Source organism: Notolepis coatsorum, assembly GCF_963971535.1.
Source record: "Notolepis coatsorum genome assembly, chromosome: 11".
In the NCBI taxonomy this organism is placed as follows: Eukaryota; Metazoa; Chordata; class Actinopteri; order Aulopiformes; family Paralepididae; genus Notolepis; species Notolepis coatsorum.
The window spans coordinates 40922112-40944398 of NC_140175.1; the positions used below are offsets into that span (position 1 = coordinate 40922112).

Consider the following 22287-nt stretch of genomic DNA (forward strand, 5'->3'; position numbering starts at 1 on the left):
TCAGGACCATAATAAGCTAACTGCTCATCATGCCCTAATCATGTGTGCTAATTGTTCACTGTGCCCTAATGTGTGCCAACTTCTTATTGTTCCCTAATGTGTTGTTCTCTGGAGCCCCCTTGTGGTAGTCACATGACGTTCTTTGGAACCCTGTCCTGCTCTTTTGTAACTGACCTCATTTTTCTCTAGTTTATTAAAACATGGTGTGGGATAAGGGTTATGTAGGGTACTAGGTAGTGCACTAATATGTACTGTGTCTGTGTCGTATAACTAGTGGATCATCGGGTTAGTGCCACTAACCTATAAAAAAATAAAAACCTGGGGTTCTCGTGACATCATTCGGTGTCAATATTAGCTCAATAAATACAAACTATTGGATAAAAAAAAATTAAGCATGCATATTTGTAAGTGTTACACAATTAGAATGCAGTTTAATATTTTCACATGTATGCAATTTGGAATCGTACACGGCAACAGAATGAAAGTGACCCAGATTTTGTAGCTTATTGACTAAATCATGGAGTGCCAGGTCCCATGAGGTTAAGATGACCTTTGCTTATAAATCCAGCCTGGTTTGGAATTTACTACGCATGTACTGGCAAGGTTCTAGAGATCAACCCGTAGAAGTCTAAGCCAATATTAATAACAGACAAAGGTATTTTTGTTGTTTTATTATCACAGAAGCACAACAAGTACCACTATGCGGGTGAACAAACAACTAACTATAATGAAACAAAAAAAAAGTTAAAAGGAATGCTAGTCAAAAACTTCCAATCAGAACATCACAGCAATTTTTTCAGAATCCTCCAAAAAGAAATTACAATAAAAATCAGGTATACACAACAGAAAAGCAAAAGCACTTTGGATATTTCAGCTACTTTAGCTTTTGTACCAATTCACCCGTCATTGTATCTTGAAATCAAAGTTCCTAAATCAGTCACATACGACAGCATTCACCTGTGCTCTCCAACTCACGTCGCTAGTCTAGGGGGATTTACTATCCAGCTATGAAGTACCAAATTTGGGGGTCGTCGCTTAAAAGCAACATTTCTTTACTATCCAGCTATGAAGTACCAAATTTGGGGGTCGTCGCTTAAAAGCAACACATTTCTTTACTATCCAGCTATGAAGTACCAAATTTGGGGGTCGTCGCTTAAAAGCAACACATTTCACATAAACCAAATAGAGGCCCTTTTAAACAATATTAGTGCTATATATCAAAACCATAGATATTGAATGTCACATAATGGATTTTACATTATTTTCCATTTTTTATGAGTAAATCCGATTCTATCAAAACGGTTGCAATTCAACCTGGGGTAATAATCAAAAAGCCGGGACAAATTTCACATTGATTTTTTTAGCCAATCAAATCAAAGCTGGAGTACCCAAGCGTAAACCTGATGACCTTTTTTTTTGTTGTACATTCAAGAAATGAAGTCCTCTTCAATTCTAGCATAGAAAACAAAACCAACAAATGACAAACTTGAAAAGAAATAAAGGAATACAAGACATTGATTGATAGCTATGAGAATTGCAATATGCTCATCAATAAGTTCAAAAACAAAAAGGTTCCCTCTTTTTTTTTTACGTGACAAAAATATACCAATTAAATGACAAGAGTAATAATCAAGATACATAGAGATGGACACAGGTGAAATAGAAAATGCATGTCTAAACTACTCCTTGGAACACAAAAAGCACTGAGGGCCGGGAGGGTGTATGTAAGCATATGGGTCACATACAAGGGAGGCTACAGTGGAGTTTTTTTTTTTTTTTTTTACAAAGACGGATGTATAAGAATGGGACTGAAGGATAGGAAGGTAATAGAATGTTGAGAATCGGGTTGAGGTTGGGTGGTTGAGGGAGCGGGCTAGACGGGGGGGGGGGGGGGGGGTCGAAGGAGGAACAGGGGGATAAGGGGTGGGTCCAGAGAGTTACTCCTCATCCGAGGAGTCCCTGTCGAAGTTGTAGGCCATGAAGAGGACATCGGGTCGAGGTGGGACGAGGGCATGGCCCGGTTTCACAATCTCAAAGCCTAGGAAACTGAACGTGCGCACCAGCTTAGCTGCGGGGTTCAGAGAAGAGATACAGCATTAGACAAACACTAAATCGGAACATTTAGTTCCAACAGGTACATGATATACAAACATCACAGCTTTCAATATCATTGCCATTTAGATTTTTCTTTAAAGCTGTGCAAGATGGGGCGGATTGTAGTGTAGTGAATGTAGATAGAAAAACTGATTACATACCACGATCATCTCTGTTCTTGTAAAAGCAGACAAACACGCTGCCAACTTTCAGATGTTCCTCAGCATACTCCAGTAGAGCCGCAAAACTGAAGGAACAGAAGGGTGAATTTGGGTTTTAAACATGGACCCTCACATAAATAACCAGGTTCACAAATGCATCTGTAAAGACATGTTCCTGAGCAAGTGTCTATCATGCACATACAGGCTTGCAATTATTTTCTTGAATTATCTTTTTCCCCCTTTTTCTCCCCTCCCAATGTTAGTCGTTATGCTAATTCCCAATCCCCTTCCTGGTTGTTGCGCACTCTACCCCCTACCGTCGGTCTGGGAGGGCGGAGACTATCACATGCTTCCTCTGACACATGTGTACCCAGCCCAGCCCACCACTTCTTTTCACCTGGCAGCGTGGACTCTCACTGGGAGAGTGTAACGTGTGGAAGGTCACACTACCTCCCTCCAGATCCTTCCCTCGCTGTGCAGGCGCCCCGACCGAACTGTAGGAGTTGCTGTTTACAACAACCAGGACCCACCCACCGGCTTCCCTCCCGCTGACTCTGCCAATTGAGTCCGCTGCGCCACCCAGCCTCAGGCTTGCAATTCTATTGAATTTCTATCAAATGGAGTGTACTGCATATTGAATGCACGGCGTACGGTTGGAATTCAATTGAACAGCTATTAAATGTGGATATTTTAACCACAACATACTGAAAGATCTGGTATTGGCTTACTGTGTATTTTCCTCCAAGAATAAGTTCACGGTTATAAGCCAAGAACCTCATATGAAATTGGGAAACGTTTCAGACCCTTTGCAATAATTCCCTCTCATTTTCATTCCAGTAAAAGTCTGAGGCATGTGTGTGCAGCAGAAAAACTAAACGATGGAAGCTGGAGCATGCAAGCATTAGGAGGATTCTATGGATAGAACACTAACGTTACCACAAAAAGTTTGTTGTGATGAAGCTACCTTAGCATTATCTAAAAGATATGTGATTTGCGTCTGTTCATTTCCAAATTGTGCCAACAATATTTCACCCACTTCACGTAACATAAGCTATTGATACAGATGTCGTGGCTAACAGAGTTCTGCTACATGGACCTAAACACTCAAGAAATCTGCCGTAACATTAATTATTACTATTGATACGGATGGACACACTGAAGTTGTGGCCAGCTGTTAGTTGTGCTACAGGGACCTAAAAACCTCAGACAACTAGGGGTGGGAATCACCAGTTTCATCACGATACGATATTGATTATTTAGACTTTCCAAAGACCAGAGATCATGGGACGTGAATGTGCGCGCACACACACACACACACACACACACACACACACACAGGGACATTGAACGTAGAGAGAGAGTGAGAGAGGCCCCCCTCCTTCTTCACTAATAGAACTCCGCTGTTTTCTCTATGCCTCTGAGCAGGGTTAGCTCAGAGGCAACTTAGCTTAGCTAGCGTAAGCAGCTAATGTTAGTTTCTGTCTTTAACGCGACATGGGCATAAAGGAATGGCGAGGATACAAAGCATGTTAGATGCATTTGACCCGTTGCTGGGGGGAAAAGCAGGGACTTATTTCGGGTCGCAAAATGCGACCAAATAGGCAGACTCTGTCTGGAGCTATGCTGTAACGTCTACACACACGGAGCTAGTGATGTTAGGCGGATATGAGATTCGCCACAGGATTTTCAAAATATCGATATGAACGGATCTTTTTACGTTGCATCGATCCTATTGGATCATTGATAATTAGATCGATGTATCGATCTGGATCGGTGTATCTTCCCATCCCTAGCGACAACCTGGCTGTACCAAAACACCTTTTTCTCAAGAAATCTGCCATTCCATGAGTGGAGAGAGCTGCTGTATTGTAGACAGGCATTACAAATAGTGACTGTTTTGATGATTGAGCATTAAGCATCGGGTATAACTTTTCGGGTTCTCATTTCTGGTATTGGTCAAAGGAAAACTTCACACAAGTAAAAGAATATATATAATATTGTGGAAAACTTTATTGTAATAATTATTGTTTTACTTGTCCAGCCCTACTTTATTTTTTTTATTATTGCTCTTTTCCCCCCTCCTTTTTCCTCCGATTTTTCTCCCATCCCAATGTTAGTCGTTATGCCAATTCCCAATCCCCTTCCTGGTCGCTGCGCACTTACCCCCCACAGTCGGTCTGGGAGAGTGGAGGCTATCACGTGCTTCCTCCGACACACGTCTAGCCAATCAACCGCTTCTTTTCACCTGGTAGCGCGGACTCTCACTGAGAGCGTGTAACGTGTGGAAGGATCACACTACCGCCCTTAGATCCTATCCGCGCTTAGCAGGCGCCCCGACCGAACTGTAGGAGTCGCTGTTTACAACAACCCGGACCCACCCCGCCAGCTTCTCCCACCCTCTAATACTGCCAATTGTATTAGTGTGAATGGCCAGCCAAGCTGGTGACAACCCCGGAGCTGTGAGCTGGATTCGAACAGGCGAATCCAGCGTCTCCGGGGTTGGTGACGAACGCAATTTCCGCTACGCCACCTGACCGCCTTGTCCAGCCCTACTTAACCTCTTCCACCCGACGGGACCGGTCCCAAAATGACATCACGTCATAAATCAAGCTCTCCAACTGTCTGACATAATTAACGTTTTTTTTCCAAACATATTCAAGAATAAACATAACCATGTCACAACAGCAGTTATAATGTATATTTTCATCAATACGTTTGTTTACCAATAGGTTAATTAACCCTTTAATCGCCGTTGACGCTTTTCAGCGTCATTCCCCGCCATGCTTATTCTGCCGATGACGCTGTACAGCGTCATTGATATAAATATTTCAAAAATCTGTTATCGAAATCATATTTCTCCCCCGGAGACATTATATGTACTGGTGAGCCCCTGTCAACTCTCTAACGGTTCAAGAGCGCCATCTGGTGGCCGATCGGCAGATCGCCCAGGGCATAAACAGGGAAGGGCCGCTGGTGCTCATTTCAATTTGGTCCGATCACTCGCTATAGGTCCCGGGACTCGAGCTCGACACAATGGATATCGATCCGTTGCAAATAACTCGATAAACATGATTTGGACGTATATACTATTATACAACCTGGAAATGGATCGGGTATTTCTATATCCCATAATAGAAAAAATTCTGTTCCACGCTCATCTCCCAACGGCGCGAGGAAGCTACGGTGAGTTTCAGCGTTATTTTGTAATGTCTTCTATACTAACTGCTCCAATGATCATATCACCCACACTAGATGAATGATATAACGTTGCCCACGGAATTATCAACGACCCCCCGCCCATCCGGTCAACATCAGATGATACGTAGTAACTTCTAGAACCACGTCCAGTTGAAATTTTTTATCTCACGCCGATTGCTATCAAACTGTATTTCATCATCAATATAATGCATTTGGAGCTATAAATCACGTTCTGGAGAAAGCTGCAGAAAACGATAAAAACATACTTATACTTTAGACCGTATTTTAGTATGAATATGTGAATGAAAAAGTATAACGTTGCTACACCCTGAACAATAGATATAGGACTTTGAATGGGCCATGGTAATGTCAATTTAGCAATACAATTTAAAAGGTTATAGCCCTGCAAAGAAGGGGAACTTCTCCATGTTAAATAGGGCTGGCGAGGGATGGTAAATTATGAATTTAACCCCGGCGATCAAAGGGTTAATGAGATTTTAGTTTTTTTTTTTAAATTGTTATCACGGAAATCTGCCATTTTTAATTACCGGCCGTCGGTGAATGTAGTCATTTTGAGAAGAGGACATCCAGAGCTTTCAATGAGCAAAGATGCAAAGAAAAATCATAATTCATATTCTCCTTTGTTTCATCACAATTGAGCCCGGAGCCCTATTTTCTGAAAATCCGCCTAAAATACATACCTAAGTAAATGGAATATTGCTCCACTTCTACAAGGTCCATTAGCATGTTCTTGGTATCTATGGACATCTATGGACCTCAGTGAATGTATTCCCAGTGTCAGAAATATTGTGTCTATTACTAGGCTTGGTTAAATTGTGATGAAACAAAAAGGAGAATATGAATTATGATTTTTCTTTGCATCTTTGACAGTGAATAACACCATGCTAAAAATGACCAGACATGAAACTGCCACTGAGCTCGTTCAGTACCTTCTTGAGATCACGTGTACAAAAACTTGAAGAAAATTAATAAAGAGAAGATGATTAAACAGAAGGTTTTGTAGATACAGGACTGAATTCTCCCATCCGGACCAATGCAATCTGAAATATTATTATAGAATATGAGGCCTATAAATTACCTTATTATAGCCAACTCGCACATCTATGGATCGGGCCAAATCTCCTCTTTCAAATGGCAGAGTTCAATTTGGATTTAGTATCACCAGGCGTGCATCGAGAATGAAATCTACTGTATGTACAGTTCGATTCATGGATATGCCTCCGCCATTTTGGATCGGATTTCAACAGATGGTAGCTAAATGTTCACAGAAGGTAGACACACTAACTGCGCTCCAATCTATGCCAATAACGTTCCGTTTTGTGATATAGTATCGCGAGAAATAAAAAAAATGCATACACAAGTCATTTGTTTGCAGGCTACTGTAGTTTTCCGAAATTTCAAGAGCTCTGGATGCCATGTGCTCATATGACTACAAATCATCATCATTCGGCGACGGCAACTAATTCAAAATGGCGGATATCCGCGAAAATATTATCACATTTCAAAAACTTAAATCTCACTGATAACACTTTAACCTATTGGTAAACAAACGTATTGCTGAAAATATACACGGACTGCTGTTGTGACATGGTTAGGATGTTTACTCTTGGATACATTTGAAAAAAATAAAACATGTCATACAGTCTAGACGGATTGATTTATGACGTGATGTCATCTGCGGTCCGAAACTGGACCACACGGGTGGAAGAGGTTCAGGATCTCTATTGAAAACCCATAACCACGTTCCACTTTGTGTCACACACACACACACACACCTCTCCTTGCTGCCTTCAGGGAGCGGGTCAAGAGGAATCTCCACATACAGGGCTCTGCCGCTCAGCACAGCATCCCAGTGTATGGCCTTGGTAATGGTGGGCCGGCTCTGGAAGTGGAGTAACCCGGGGCGACCATTACCCGCTGGCTCCTCAGTCACCGTTAACTTCCTGTCCTGGAAAAAAATATATAATAACATTTTCAGCTTGAAATATCTCAAAACACTGGTCCAAATGATTGTTGGATGGGCTAGCAGGAATAGGCTTCTAAATATGTTGACATACTATCCATTAGAGCAGTGTTTCTCAACTGGTGGGTCGCAACCCAAAACTGGGTCGCGGGGCCATTTTGAGTGGGTCACGAATGTGTGTGTTAAAAAATTATAATTATTTACTCTCTTCTACCTATCTTTGTGAAAGTGGCTTCTTAGCTCTGGTCCAGCTGAAGACAAAGCGTAGGAACAGATTGGACATTGAGCATGACCTCAGAGTTGCTTTGTCTACCATCACCACAGACTTTGAGACTCTTGTCAGGAGCAAACAACATCCCCAGTTATCCCATTAGTTCCCTGGGATGTTAAGCTAAGAAGTCTGCTAAGAAGGATATATTATTTATTATTATTTTATTTCATTGTGTTTTTAGCCCCTAGTTGCACTTTTGTTGCAACCCCAGTTATCCCATTAGTTCCCCCAAACTTAGGTCTGTTATGTTAAGCTAAGAAATCTGCTAAGAAGCATATATTATTTTATTTCATTGGGTTTTTTACATAAAATCAGTGGTTCAAAATTTTGGGTCGCGACTTAATGACTAAGGAAAATGTTGAGTCCCGAGGCTAGACCAGTTGAGAACCACTGCATTAGAGTATCTCTTCCATGCAGTGTACGCCTCTTTCCCCTCCCCCCCACAACTAACGTTATGATAATGCAATACAGGGAGGGGCCCAACAGTACAGGGACTTAGGGGAACTCCAACATTTTGGGAAATTAGCTTATTTAACATCTTCCCTGGAGTTAGACAAGAAGATACATACCTTTTTTGTCTCTGTGCGTGCATTTTAGCTTTGGGAATAGACGCTCCGTTAGCATAGCTTAGCTTCATCACTGGAAGTGAGGCAGGACAGTAGCCTTACAGTGCCTTACAGTGTATTGCAAGGTCTGACATTGACCAGACTTGATATGCATGACCTTGGTGGGCTCTAGGTCAACTCCTGAAAAGGGGGTCAATGTCAGACTTTGCAATCAAAAGTTAGGGGGCTAATAACCCTTGCCATAATTTCAGTGCGCCCCCTAACTTTTGATTGCAAGGTCTGACATTGACCCCCTTTTCAGGAGTTGACCTAGAGCCCACCAAGGTCATGCATATCAAGTTTGGTCAATGTCAGACCTTGCAATACACTGTAAGGCACTGTAAGGCTACTGTCCTGCCTCACTTCCAGTGATGAAGCTAAGCTATGCTAACGGAGCATCTATTCCCAAAGCTAAAATGCACGCACAGAGACAAAAAAGGTATGTATCTTCTTGTCTAACTCCAGGGAAGATGTTAAATAAGCTAATTTCCCAAAATGTTGGAGTTCCCCTTTAAGCCAACTAGGGGTGTATACATTTCACATCTCACTTTAATATTTACAATGCATCAATAAGAATGCAATGCATATCCCAGTGCATCTAAATAGTCATAAAATTATTAACCCCTTAACTCAATCAGTTTCAAGTTTCAAGTTTCTTTAATAGTTGTCATACAGAAGTACAGAATACTTTTATACAAAATGCTTCTTACTGTTGCGCTCCAGAGACTGTGCAAGACAAGACAAGTATGAAATAAAATAACATAGTAAAATTAGAAGTAAAAAAAATGAGGTCACAGTGTTCAGTTTAGACATATGTACAATGTTCGATGCAGAATAGACGTAGTTACCATACAATATACAATACTGTGCAGTGTACTAATATACAATACTATATAGTGCAAGGCAGAAATGGAGAAATGGGACGAGGTGCAATTTAGGTACAATTCACAGTAGGTGTACGAGTTGTAGTGCAAATCCTTTATCAATAAATATAAAGTGTAAGTGTGTTTGTGTGATCTAAAGTGTGGAGAGTGGGTGCTGCAGTGTGTTGTTTGTTTGAGTGAGTGTGTGCGTGCGTGCGGGTGTGTGTGCTGTGTGCATTTGATGGTTGTTGCATAGTGATTATTGTTCGTTTAGCAGCCTGATGGCCTGGGGATAGAAGCTTCTTCTGAGTCTTTCTGTGCTCGCCTTAAGACTCCGGTATCGCTTGCCTGACCGCAGCAGTTCAAAGAGGCAGTTGTTCGGGTGGCTCGAGTCCTTAATAATTATCTTAGCCTTCCCCTTGCACCGCTTGTTGTAAATGTTCTGGAGGGTGGGAAGCCCACCTCCAATTGTGCGTTCGGCTGAACGTGTCACTCTTTGTAGTCTGCTACGGTCTTGTGCAGTGCTATTCCCAAACCAGGAGGTGATGTTGCCGGTCAGGATGCTCTCTATTGTACATGAGTAGAAGTTCCTAAGGATCTTCTGACTGACTTGGAACTTCCTTAGGCGCCTGAGGAAGTAGAGGCGTTGTCGTGCCTTCTTCACAACACTGTCAATGTGTGTGGTCCATGTCAAGTCCTCGGATATGTGGGCTCCGAGGTACTTGAAACTGTTCACTCTCTCAACCGGTGCCCCGTCGATGCTGAGGGGGCTGTAGTCCTTGACCCCCGACCTCCTGAAGTCCACAATCATCTCTTTTGTTTTGCTGACGTTCAGGGAGAGGCAGTTCTCCTGACAGTTCTCTCAGCGCCAGAGCAATATGCGTGATGTGTGGTTAAAAGGCCGGCGCTCTCAAGTATAGGAATGCGTGGCAGTGTTTGCAGGGCTATAACTATATTCTAGATTATAGCTATGGATACAATACTATGGCCCATTTGACATTGAGTATCTATCGTTCAATATGTGAAAAAGAAATAATTTTCTCATCCATACATTCCCGTTTTATACCGTGGTGAATATAAGTGGTTTTAGAGCGGTCTAGGGTAATTCCTGGGAGGCTGGTAATAGCCTGCAACGTGTATTATACTACATTGGTGTTTTGTCCCTACACACACGCTACAATTAAAAAATCAAATGCATATGATAGGTATTATGTTCCATCATGAATGCATGAAAGGGTGGGGGAGGGGGGGGGACGTTTTTTGATGCTTTGATCGTCACCAACGGAATACGTTGTGGACTAACGTTACAGATACGATCGAATCGCAATGAAGACATTCTTGGATCAATGCAAGATTGATATCATATAGCCCTTACCTTGACTAGGATGTACCCCAAAAAGAATATTCCAATGATCTGATCGCCATTCCAAGTATTGATGTCCATCGTGTCGCCAACATAATCCACCACACAACATGCATCGGGAGTATTTGATTCCTCTCAATCCGAGCGTTATAACCGCTCGTCTTGCCCGGAGAAAAATAGCCGACCCGGACCAATATAATCGATGCACAGCCCAAGACACAAGGTTTCAAAGGGTGCTCGATACCGCCGCCTGGTAGAATGCGGCTGGTATTGCACTTTTGCGATCTCAGACTCATTCCCTATGATAACACCAGGCTCCCTGGATGGATAATGAATGGAAATGTCGAATAAAAGAAATAACGATGAAAACCCGACTTCTCTGGTTTGGCACTCAAGCGTTGGCGAGTTAACCCGACTTTACTCTGGTATGGCATTGAGTTAACACATTCGGCGCCAGACCAGAGATATCTCGTGTTAACTCGCCATGCATTGGACGCCAGACCCGAGATATCTCGGGTTTTGGTTGTTTTCTTTTATTCTATATTTGTATTCATTATTCATCCACTGACCTCGGTGTTGCCATAGGAAAGGATTTTGAGATCGCCAAAGTGCAATACCGGCCGCATCCTGCCAGATGGCAGATGCCACCCTTTGAAACCTTATATCTAACCTTGTGTTACACTCAAATGTCTCCGGGCACTATATTTAGACGGAGCCGAGTAAATCGCTTCATCCGACCACTTCGAAGCGCATCTGGCACACTCTATCCATAAGTTGTGTCAAATTATGTCCGGGACCAGATGGACACCAATACTGGAAATCGCGATCAGACAATTGGTATATTCTTTTTAAAATACCCCCGACCAAAGGTAAGGACTATCTGACATCAATTTCAGCTTGATCCAACAATGTTTTGATATCGATCCAGCTGATCAGCGTCTGTAGTGTTCCAACACGAATGCCGTTACTGGCCATCAAAGCATAAAAAACGACCCCCCCCCCCCCCCCACATTTTCTTGCATTCATGATGACACATAATACCCATTATATACATTTGATTTGGAAATAGTAGCGTGTCCAGGCTAGAAACGTCAACGCTTATAGTAGAATACTCAGCGTTTCAGGAATTATCCCGGATCACTCCTAAACTATACTTATATTCACCACGGGATAACGCACGAACGTATGCATGAATAAATTCTCTTTTTTGCATGTTCAACGGAATAAAGTCACTGTCAAATGACTATAGTATTGTCTCCATAACTATAATATAGAAATAGCTCTCCAAACAGTGACGCACAGTGAAAATATGTTATGGAAACGTGGCACGTTAGCCACAAGGTAATCCCTGGCACTGAATGTGTTAAGCCTGACGGGCCTGGTACAGGGCCAGATTTAATATCACATCATAAATAGATCAATACAGTCCGTATTAATTAATGTTTTTTTTGTGTGCCAAGAGTAAAGACCCTAACCCGATCAAAACAGCCGTCAGTGTTTCAGCACTACGTTTGTTTGCCAATCATTTTAAGTGTTATTAGCAAAATATGAGTTCATAAATAACTAACCAGGCAGACACCGGATTAATTAGACGCGAGGAAATAACACGTCATGAACGCATTGTAGTCCTAAAACCGGAGACCCAGGGCTTTCAATGGACATAGAAATTTCATAAAACTACACTACTCAGCTCATACCAGCCTCTGAAATCTGCTGAAAATATTCTTTGCGAAAAATTCTGACGTTATTTTTGTGATTATATCTCACTGGTCGAACAAACCTTAACGTTATTGCCATAAAATAGACCTTGTAGAAGTGGAGCAATCTTCCATTTACTTGGGTATGTACTTTTAGACGAATACTCTGAAAATATGGCTAGGGCTTAAGAGTAAGATTTTAAACCTAAAAAGGAATTATATTACAAACTAGAGATGCACGATAATTATCTGGCCGATATCAGCAATTATGACGTCATCCCGATAAACCTGATAAAATTATTGATAGCTCCGATAATATATAATAAATGTTTTGGTTAAAAGAAATCCGGTGTGGGTGGATTGGGATGAATGGTGTTTGTTTTTCTGTAGGCTTCTTCCGTTTTGCCAGTACTGTGGTACGACTGATAGCGTGTGGTTTAGGAAGAGGGAGTATTTCACAAATCCAGCGCTCCCTTTCTCATGCCTGGCTGTGACGTAGTCGCGTAACTTTCAGAAGCAGCACGGATAGTAAACAAACATGGCGTCGGTAGTGTGGGACTTTTTCAAAGTTTCAGAGGAAAACAGTTCGCTTGCTATTTGTAACAAATGCATAAGTTCCACGAGGAGGGAAAAGGGCAACAAGCTATAACACATCCAACCTAATAAGTCACCTGAAACATCACCACCGCTACGATGGTGTATTAAAATCCGACGACGACGCGCGAGCAGCTAAAGCTGCTGTGAATCCAAAGCCAGCTGCAAAGGAACCGGCGGGGCTTGTACCTATTGACGAGGCGTTTGCTAAATTAAATACGTTTGACAGAGATGACCCAAGGGCTCAAGCGATCTCTAACTTGATCACAGAAATTATGGCACTTGAATCCGGCTGTCGGCGTTGCCTCCGGCTTAGGCCGGCCGTCATACTAACTCAATTGGCAGAGTTAGCGGGTGGAAGTCGATGGGTGGTAATCTCCCACACGTTACACCTCGCAATGAGAGTCCGCGCTGGCAGGTGAAAAGATGCGACAGGCTGCCTCCTCGTGTATCGAAGGGGACACGTGATGCAGGCTTCTATCCTCCCTACAACCGGCCAGTGGGGGCATATGCAAGCAATGTTCAAGACAGGGGAGGGGAGAATTGGAACAGTGAAATTGGGATGGAATTAGGCCTGCCGCGATAAGCAATAAATCGATTAATTGCCGCGATAATTAAAATTAATGCAATGATTTTGACGGGCGCGATTAATTGCTATTTGCGCGTTTGTTTTAATGAGGCGGACCCAGTGCCCCTTGTCAGTCACTGTCCGTGTTGGGAGGCGGGCCGCTGGCTTTCTATTCTACTAGCATTAACGTTACTCATACAAACAGAGTAAACACAGTTTTCAATCAATCAATCAATAACAACATTAACGAGACCCTCGTTGTGTCTATTCTGCTAACGCTAACGTTACCTCTCATTGTGTCTATTCTACAAGCGTTAACGTTAGCTGTAACGTTACCAGTCGCGTCTATTTGCTAACGTTAGCATTAGGTAATAACCGGTTTAAAATGGATGGTGATTACCTCACGTTGTGTCTATTCTACTAGCATTAACGTTACTCATACAAACAATCAATAGCGAGTTATATTGATCACGCTATGTACGATAGCCATGCTAAAACGCTAGCACAACATTAGCACCTAACCTAACAACAAGCCTTAACAAGTCAGCGATCTTTTTGCGAGACTAAACTCTCCGCTCGGTGGCAAATTGTGTTGATGTCGGTTTTGTTTAATCAATAAATGAGGCAGAATACACAGTGACTGTATCCTTTGTTTATTGCACTTGTGCCTGCTGCAAACATAATGCTTATGAAATCCTAGAGACGCGTCTCTATTCTGACCAATCAGTGGTCTGCAGTGTTTCACGTGACTTTTCTGGTACCCAAAGTACCTGATAATCGCAACAATACTTCCGGTCCGGTCGGTGGGCTTCAAAATAAAAGTCTAAAACACCGGAAAAGACAGAGCGGTGGGCTTCAAAATAAAAGTTTTGGGAAATAAATTTCTCCAAAAAAAAATTCTCTAACCGGTCGCAATAATATCGCTTATCGCGATATTTTCGGGGGCAATTAATCGCCCAGCAAAATGTGTTATCGTGGCAGGCCTAGATGGAATAAAAATAGAAAAAGTGGATAAAAATAATTTGATGGCACTTGACGACCAGCCCTTTTCCCTCGTCGAAGACAAAGGATTTTTTTTTTTTTTTTTTAACTTTGACCAGTCAGCTGGTTCTTTTAGCGTTTATCGCTTTTTCTGGTCAAGCATGACAGACAGAAACAGGTTGAATGGGGTATAGATCGGGGGAAAGACACTCTGAGAAAATACGGCGAGTCCGGGAGTCGAACTCGTGTACCCCAGATCCGTGACGCGCACGGTTGTCCACGACGCCGAAATAGCATCCGAGGTACGCGGTGAGCTACTGGAGCTCCCCAGGATTTTTTTTTTTTTTTATTATTATCTTTTTCTCCGATTTCTTTGTTTTCTCCCCGTCCCAATTTTAGTCGTTGTGCCAATTCCCCCCCCCCCCCCCCCCTCCCCTACCTGGTTGTTGTGCGCATGTTCTCCTACTTGTCGGTACAAGGGAACCCTGAAGTATCCGCACGCTTCCTCCGACACGTGCGGCGACAGCCAGTGGCTCTCTTCTCACCTGGCAGCGAGGGCTCTCATTGGTGAAGTGTAACGCGTGGAAGGTCACGCTGCCTTCCTCAAGTCCTGCCTCCGCTGAGCAAGCGCCCAGACCTGACCTGTAGGTGTCGCTGTCCACAACGCCAGTTTCCCACCCACGGCTTCCCACCCCCTAACCCAGCCAAACGAGTTAGTATAGCGATCAGCCCAAGCCAAGGCAATGCTGACTCCGGGAGTCGAGACCGCAGCCTCTTGCATTGATGACGAGCGCAATCTCCACTACGCCACCTGACCGCTCGAAGACAAAGGATTCTGTCTGCTACTTCGTCATTTAGAGCCCAGGTTCATAATTCCAAGCCGCCGTCACTTTGCAGAGGAGTGTTTACAAGCCAAGCATGATGAGATCGCCTTACTCCTTCATACTCTGATAGACAATGATGCACGGCACATAAGTTTCACCGCGGACATATGGACCTGTGATGTTAACGTTGTTTGGTTTATTTTATTCTTTTTGAGGCATGCTGTCCTATAAATGCCAAGTAATAGTTGTTTCACTTTCATTGATCAAGACCACAACAGTTCTATAGCGTCAAATGTTTTATCGGCTGACAAAGCACAATACCCGTTGGTTTTTAGTTCACTCATTGTTCAGGGAAACACATTGTTAACACTTTGAATGCCCAGCAGGGGGCGCACATTTAGTGCTTGAATGCCCACATCCACTCCAATGTTAACGTTAATATCGCCTAATCTATGTTTTAAATTATGGCTATGTGTCTAATCTGCCCGTCGCATTATCAATGACCCATTTCCAGTCAACATTGTCGAAGCAGATTAAAATTATCAGTTCATTTCCGTTTGATAGCATTTTGAAAAGCACTCTGTTTCACGGAAAAAAGACATTCTATGATAATCGCCCTTTACTGGAATATTCTAGAACGTTGTCATTTAGCGGCCTATTTATGAATCGGTTTCAAATAAACGCTAGATTATCGATAGTATATGTGTACATGTGCACGCTAGTGCCGCGCGCTGAAAATCGATTCTCTCAGTTCCTGATCACTCTTAAGAGTCAAACAGCCATATCACATAAAAGCTTATATCTCCGTGAAAACGGGTCTGATTATCCCAAGACTGGTAACATAGATTCCTTACCTGAGATCAGATAGTATCCAAATGGATTATTCCAATTCCTGATCGCCATTTGAAAAAAAATCTATCCTTTTATTGATCCCACGAGTATACTGTAAAAACACATAATCCCTGCTGCTCTGAGGGGCCAGAGTGGAGCTGATCGCCCCCGGCTGCGTGAGTGAGAAGTAAAATGAGTCCGGATTTTTTTCTCTCATTCATTTTCATTGAATCCCATCCAAAAGGGTGAATTACCATCTGGGAGACGATAGGGGGCGATTTTTTCACATCTGAGCGTCTGGAGTGGCTGATTTTCCAACGGTAGACTTGGTTGATGAAATATGATTTCAGATCGCTGATTAAAAAAAAACTAGAAAATACGAGAATTCTCGTGAGTGGGCATTCAACCCGCGGGGGGTAAACCCGAGAAAACTCGGGTTGGGAAATCAAAGTGTTAATGACATTGACGGATTGTGAATTTTGTGATTGACTCAAATTATATTTATTTGGAAAAATAAATATGGTCACTTTATTTGAAGAGTCAAAACGGTTCTCTTGGCTTTGTTTTGTTCATAGTAGTAACGCTCATGTCATGATAAATCTGGTTAGGTCAAAACTACAGGAATATACATTTTAAAAATATATATATAATACAATAAATATATATCATCGGTTATTGGTATCGACCTTGAGGAGCAGAAAGTTATCGATATCGGGGGCAAGAAATCAATATCATGCACCCCTATTACAAACAGCACCAGAATTTCACAAAATGACCCCAGAAATGGGTCAATCTGAATTTCATACCCTGACTGAATCATTACTGCCCTGCCCTGACTGGATAATTACTACCCTGGTCCCTGACTAAATCATTAATACCCTGACTGAATTATTACAACACCACCACCACTTTCCTTTACATTGTGTCTTTCTCCAAACGAGTGAGACATGTTCCACCTTAAAAAGGAGACAAGGAGAACCCAAAGACCAGGATTTGCAGATGCTGTGGTAAGAGGAACAGTATCGCCAGCCGCCTGTGTAAACAACAACCTGATGTTGGGTCACGTGACAGGAAGTGGTTATGCCACTGCAGAAAGAGTTCCCTGTATTTCTTTCCTGTGTGGTCAGTTTGTTTTGAAGACTGCTGACCACACAGCCTCCCCTCCCCTGCCTAGAACTCTCCAGAACAATAGCCTGCTCTTGTTGTTGCATCTCTGTAGCTTGATACAAGCTTCTGTAACCCTCTAATCACTACAGTGTATGAAACACGAGCAAAGTGGGGTGAATAAACACAACTACTATCAAGAATGAAGTGATGATTTCAACACTGGTGACTGCTGAGGCACAGTGTAAACATTATGTAGCCTAAATATTCTAGATAATTTGCTGCCAACCTGTATCATTTCATTGTTACCAGCACCTTCATGATCGGTTGATTAGAGTCAGTGATGAGCAGTGTTTAACACAGCTAATGCAAATCTACCTTGCGCTGGTTGTTTAAAAAGCCTAGTTTCCAACAACACTGGTCAATACATTTGTGTTACGGCCTTGCCTTAACGTTTGGCTGTTTGGGACATCCATTGTTTTTAACCTTTGTACCTGGCTATTGTTAACCCTGGTGTTGAGTTGTTTACACACCGAAAGCAGCCACTCTCTCAAACAAAAGGACTGGTTTACTAACCAACTAAGCAAGCAGGTTTGGCCCGAATTAGGCAAATGTTTGGATCAGGTGTATGTCTCTAGTATCATCATGTGTGATGAATGTGACTCATGTGGCTTGGTTTCAATTTACCTTCTGGACACATGTCCATGATATCAGTAAAAAAAAAAATCATGCATGTACCAGATACCCTTTGTTGAATAAAAAGCACATTTCATTGTCAAAGTATTTTCTGTGACATTTGTACATGTCATTTGCCGTCATATACGACTATCAATGATCTCCTCAATAAAATTGGCATACATTTGTAGAAACCCTTGCAGCCCATTGGTAAGAATCTGAAATTTTTTGCATTTTGATAAAATCATATCCCCCACAGTTTCATCCATCGCGTCCATCGGCCCTGCACCTGATACAACTAGATGTGCAGATTACTATATTTTCTTCTGTTTGCCTTCTGTACCACAAAATGGTACCATAAGCGATCGTTACGATTAATTGGTTGTTCCAACATGCAGCAATAAATGTGTGTGTGTGTGTGTCCAGACTCACAGAGTAGAGCGGCCGAGCTGAAGGAGTGTGATCCCGTGTACCATTCCCTCGCCCACCTGGGATCTTCAGGGGTGGGAGAGGGGCATCAGGAGCACCACAGAGGCCCCGTGCCGCCGGTACTACTACAGTGCAGGGACAGGCTGGGGGAGGGGTAGAGACAGATAAGAGACAAAACAGGTTATCCAAAGTGTTCCGTTACAGGTAATCAGATATTTTGGCTACAGCTAGTGCACATTAGAACATAGTTTATAAGCGGAATACATTTTTATTTTACACAAATCTGTATCGGGTTTACATTACTCCCATTGTACCGTATGTATATTTCTCTCCCACCCACCCCCTCCTAATGTACAGTCTCCTCCCCACCATATATATATATTCTCTCCCCACCGTATGTATATTTCTCTCCCACCCACCCCCATCATATGTGATTATACTCTCTGTCAGGATCTATGGGTAACAGTACTGTATATTTGCATATCATGTATGTCACAAATGTAACAGTACTATATACCTGTATGTCATGTATGTCCCTATGCCATAAATGTCATGATGTCATGTATGTCACTGAATTGAAAATGGGGGACCCTGATGTAAACAAGACAAACGTCTCTGTATTGTACCCATTCTGCAATCTGTTAAATAAAGTTTTCATCGTCTTCTTTATCGTTACATTCAGCTCCATTGACTTTGTTGGATTTAAGGCCTTCTTGGTTGTCCTTTTATACGCTGTTGTGTTTAACTGCAGCCAATTACACATTTTCCACTGAGGATGAATGCAGTTTTGATCCAACCATCTACTATCTATCTGGGGGGATTCTTTAGAGGCTTTGACACAATTAGTGTATGTATGCCGTTTAGCAACCCGTCTGAAATGGTATCAGTAAGGACCTGTTGCCATGTGACGCCGTGGTCAACGATGAGGTCTCCTTGGGTTTTAGTTGCGTAACAACCCAGTGGAAAACCAAACAGTCGTAGGTTTAGGTTAATGATAGGAATCTACTCGAATGACAAGAAACGGGAGCCAACAACACCACCTACAAAAGTAACTGCTAGCTCACACACCATGATCATTTAATAAAAATAAAAGAGGTGGGATGCAGGCTAAATCTGTGATTAGGATTAAATAAGGGGGGACGACGTATATTAAACGGAAAACATGACAGAGTAATAATAACGTTGCGAGTCGCGACCCCTACCTGGTGTTAGATTTGTTGAATGGGTCGGGGAAATTAAAAAGATGCTCGCTAACGTTATGTGCGGCCTCTGTCGCCAAGGCAGCTTCTTAAATGTTATCAGTGGCTCTTATTTATGTTAACACGCTCTATAAGATACGTTAATAGCCTTAACATCGTCCAGTTTCATGTTAACGTTAGTTTAGTACAACGACCTAACGTTATGTAGCATCCTTTACTAACGTTACTTGGAATTGGGTTACTTAGCAAAGTCACTTCACTGTAACCCGTAACTGCAAACACAAGCGATGACGGAGATTTTAACGGTTGATGGTGTTGACTTTCTTAAAACAAGGAAGTGAGCTTGGTAGACAAGAATAATAATATCAGATAAATCGTTCTAAAATGAGTTTCAGGTGAAGACACTGTTTGGGTTTCTTTTGATTAGACAGCGAGATAAGTAACATCAGGTTAGCTCTCTGATCAAAACGACCTCCCGTCATTAGAAACCAGCTCAACTACAGCTGACACTGGCTAACGTTAGCAGCTAACTGGACGCAACAATGCAGCAGCTAGCAGGCCGGCTGAACACAACTAGTCAACAACCTGGCGAGCGAACTACGCGTTAGTGTTTCACGTCAATTCGCCTACAAGCCAGTTGTAAAAAATAAGCCACATTCGCCTTTCGTGAAAGGTGAAAACATTAGAGCTTGCCAATAGAACAAGGGGTTCTTAACGTTATAAAGTAGCGTCAGAGCAGCTGTTAGCTCGGCTCCCCTCTTCCGTATCCAAGCTAGCTAACGTTAGCTCCCCCTCCCCCACTCAGCTGCTAGCATTAGCTTCAGCTAGCTTCGCGTCTCATCGTTCGTGATCCACTTACTTGCCAATCATGTCACAGATACTACGACTTAAATCAGCCATGGTAGTAAAGCACTGTTGTTTTCCTTCCTTTTCGCGAGCAAAGCAATGACTGTTTAGGATCCGCTGGAGGTTGGATTTTACCATCCGGCCTCGGAGAGAGACTCGACGGGCTGCTTGTTCTCGCTGCTGTAGTCCTGTAGGGAATGGACCGCTGACTGTGTGACAGCGAGCCGGGTAACCTTGGCAGGAAACACGTGGCTAGATAGGATACGTGAAAAGAGCATAACATACCATAACATTTACCTGTCCCTAATCGTGATGGTCATAATAATATAAGGGCGATAACGATAGTATGCCCCGAATTTAACTGGAATATTAAATGCAATTGAATTCCACATAAAAAATAATTATACACGCAAGGTGTCCTTCCCGTGTATTCCTTTTAGCCCCTTTCGAGTCAGAGTCGTGCCGAGAAAAACAAGCACTACGTAACATTGGGCCCGCAGAGGTGCAGCTACGTGGGGGCGTCTAGTGGAAAAGTACCAAGGAAGGACAGAGAAAACTTGCAACAACAGATGGTTCTTCTAACTGAAGTTGGTGTTATTATGTTGAACGTGTCACTCAGTTAACATTTCCAAAAGCATAATTGATTTGAACTCTCTGAAGATGAACGTCATCTTTCCGAGTCTAGTGGGTTAAACTAACACAGGGTACAAGTACAGAGCAGTTAGCTATAAACAAACACTATAGGCCTATACTAGACCGTACACATGGATAATCTAACTAATGTAACGAGTGAGTAGATATTAAAAATATATATAGAATAATGGAAGATAAGAAAAGCTAGGGTATAAACAGTATGAACAGTGAGTATTTAGCCTAGACAGTGGTATTAGATCTGAATACACTATGGAAGATATGTAGACAGTGGTGTAAATAGTATGAGTGGATAAGACTAACTAACTATGAGTTAACTATAGGTTGAGTATATAAGTAGTATAAATGGAAGGGCGACTGGGTGGCGCAGCGGACATTGCGCTCGTCACCAACGCAAGAGACACCAGGTTAGACTCCGGCTGTCGGCGTTGCCTCCGGCTTGGGCCAGCCGTCATACTAACTCAATTGGCAGAGTTAGCGGGTGGAAGTCGATGGTTGGTAATCTGGACGTTGTGGACAGCGACTCCTACAGGTCGGTTGGGGACGCCTGCACAGCAGAGACAGGAAATCGTGGGGTATAGTGTCCTCCCACACGTTACACCTCGCCAATGAGAGTCCGCGCTGGCAGGTGAAAAGATGTGACAGGCTGCCTCCTCGTGTACCGGAGGGTACACGTGATGCAAGGCTTCTATCCTCCCTACAACTGGCCAGTGGGGGGCATATGCGAGCAACGTTCAGGACAGGGGAGGGAAGAATTGGCACAGTGAAATTGGGATGGTAGAAAAAATTGAAAAAGAGAGGAGAAAAAGTGGATAAAAAAAAGTCGTATAAATGGAAGTAGCTAGGCAGCAGATAAAGGGATATGAGTATAATCAACAAAGTTCCGTTTCAGGAGTAAGTTGAGTGAAGGTGAGTGCAGAGTTCAGCAAGGTGACAGCTGAGGGGAAGAATCTGTTCCTGAACCTGCTGGTCTTGGAACTGAGGTTCCTGTAGCGCCTCCCAAACAGTCTGTGGTTGGAGTGAGATGTGTCTTTGATGATGCTGCATGCATTCCTCAGACACTGTTTGTGATTCCAATTATGATCATGTATGTATCTTGGTGGCTTCAAATGGGCTTGTGTTTACCATGTTCACAAGAAGAGTTCTTCACAACTTTGTTTTCTGAAAGCTCAGAGTTCACACGTTGTGATGTGGTGATGACGTTAAAAAAAATTGCCGGTGCCCATGGAAGTACATTTTGAGTGGGATTATTGTAATTTTTGTCTTTCTTTGTAAATTAATACTACACCAGAGGAAAATGTTGATATTCCCAACAGTCTCATATTTTTCCTCCGTCAATATGCCTTTAT

The 22287-nt window shown here is 42.7% G+C and overlaps 1 protein-coding gene across 1 annotated transcript; it reads right to left on the bottom strand.

The window, feature by feature from the left end:
- Positions 1-656: 656 nt before the first annotated feature.
- Positions 657-20505, bottom strand: oaz1b (ornithine decarboxylase antizyme 1b). Its single transcript, XM_084324473.1, is given in 6 exon segments — positions 657-2068; positions 2256-2341; positions 7250-7422; positions 18246-18332; positions 18334-18385; positions 20301-20505. Coding segments are annotated over 6 exon segments (654 nt in total). The 5' UTR covers positions 20426-20505; the 3' UTR covers positions 657-1937.
- Positions 20506-22287: the final 1782 nt, after the last annotated feature.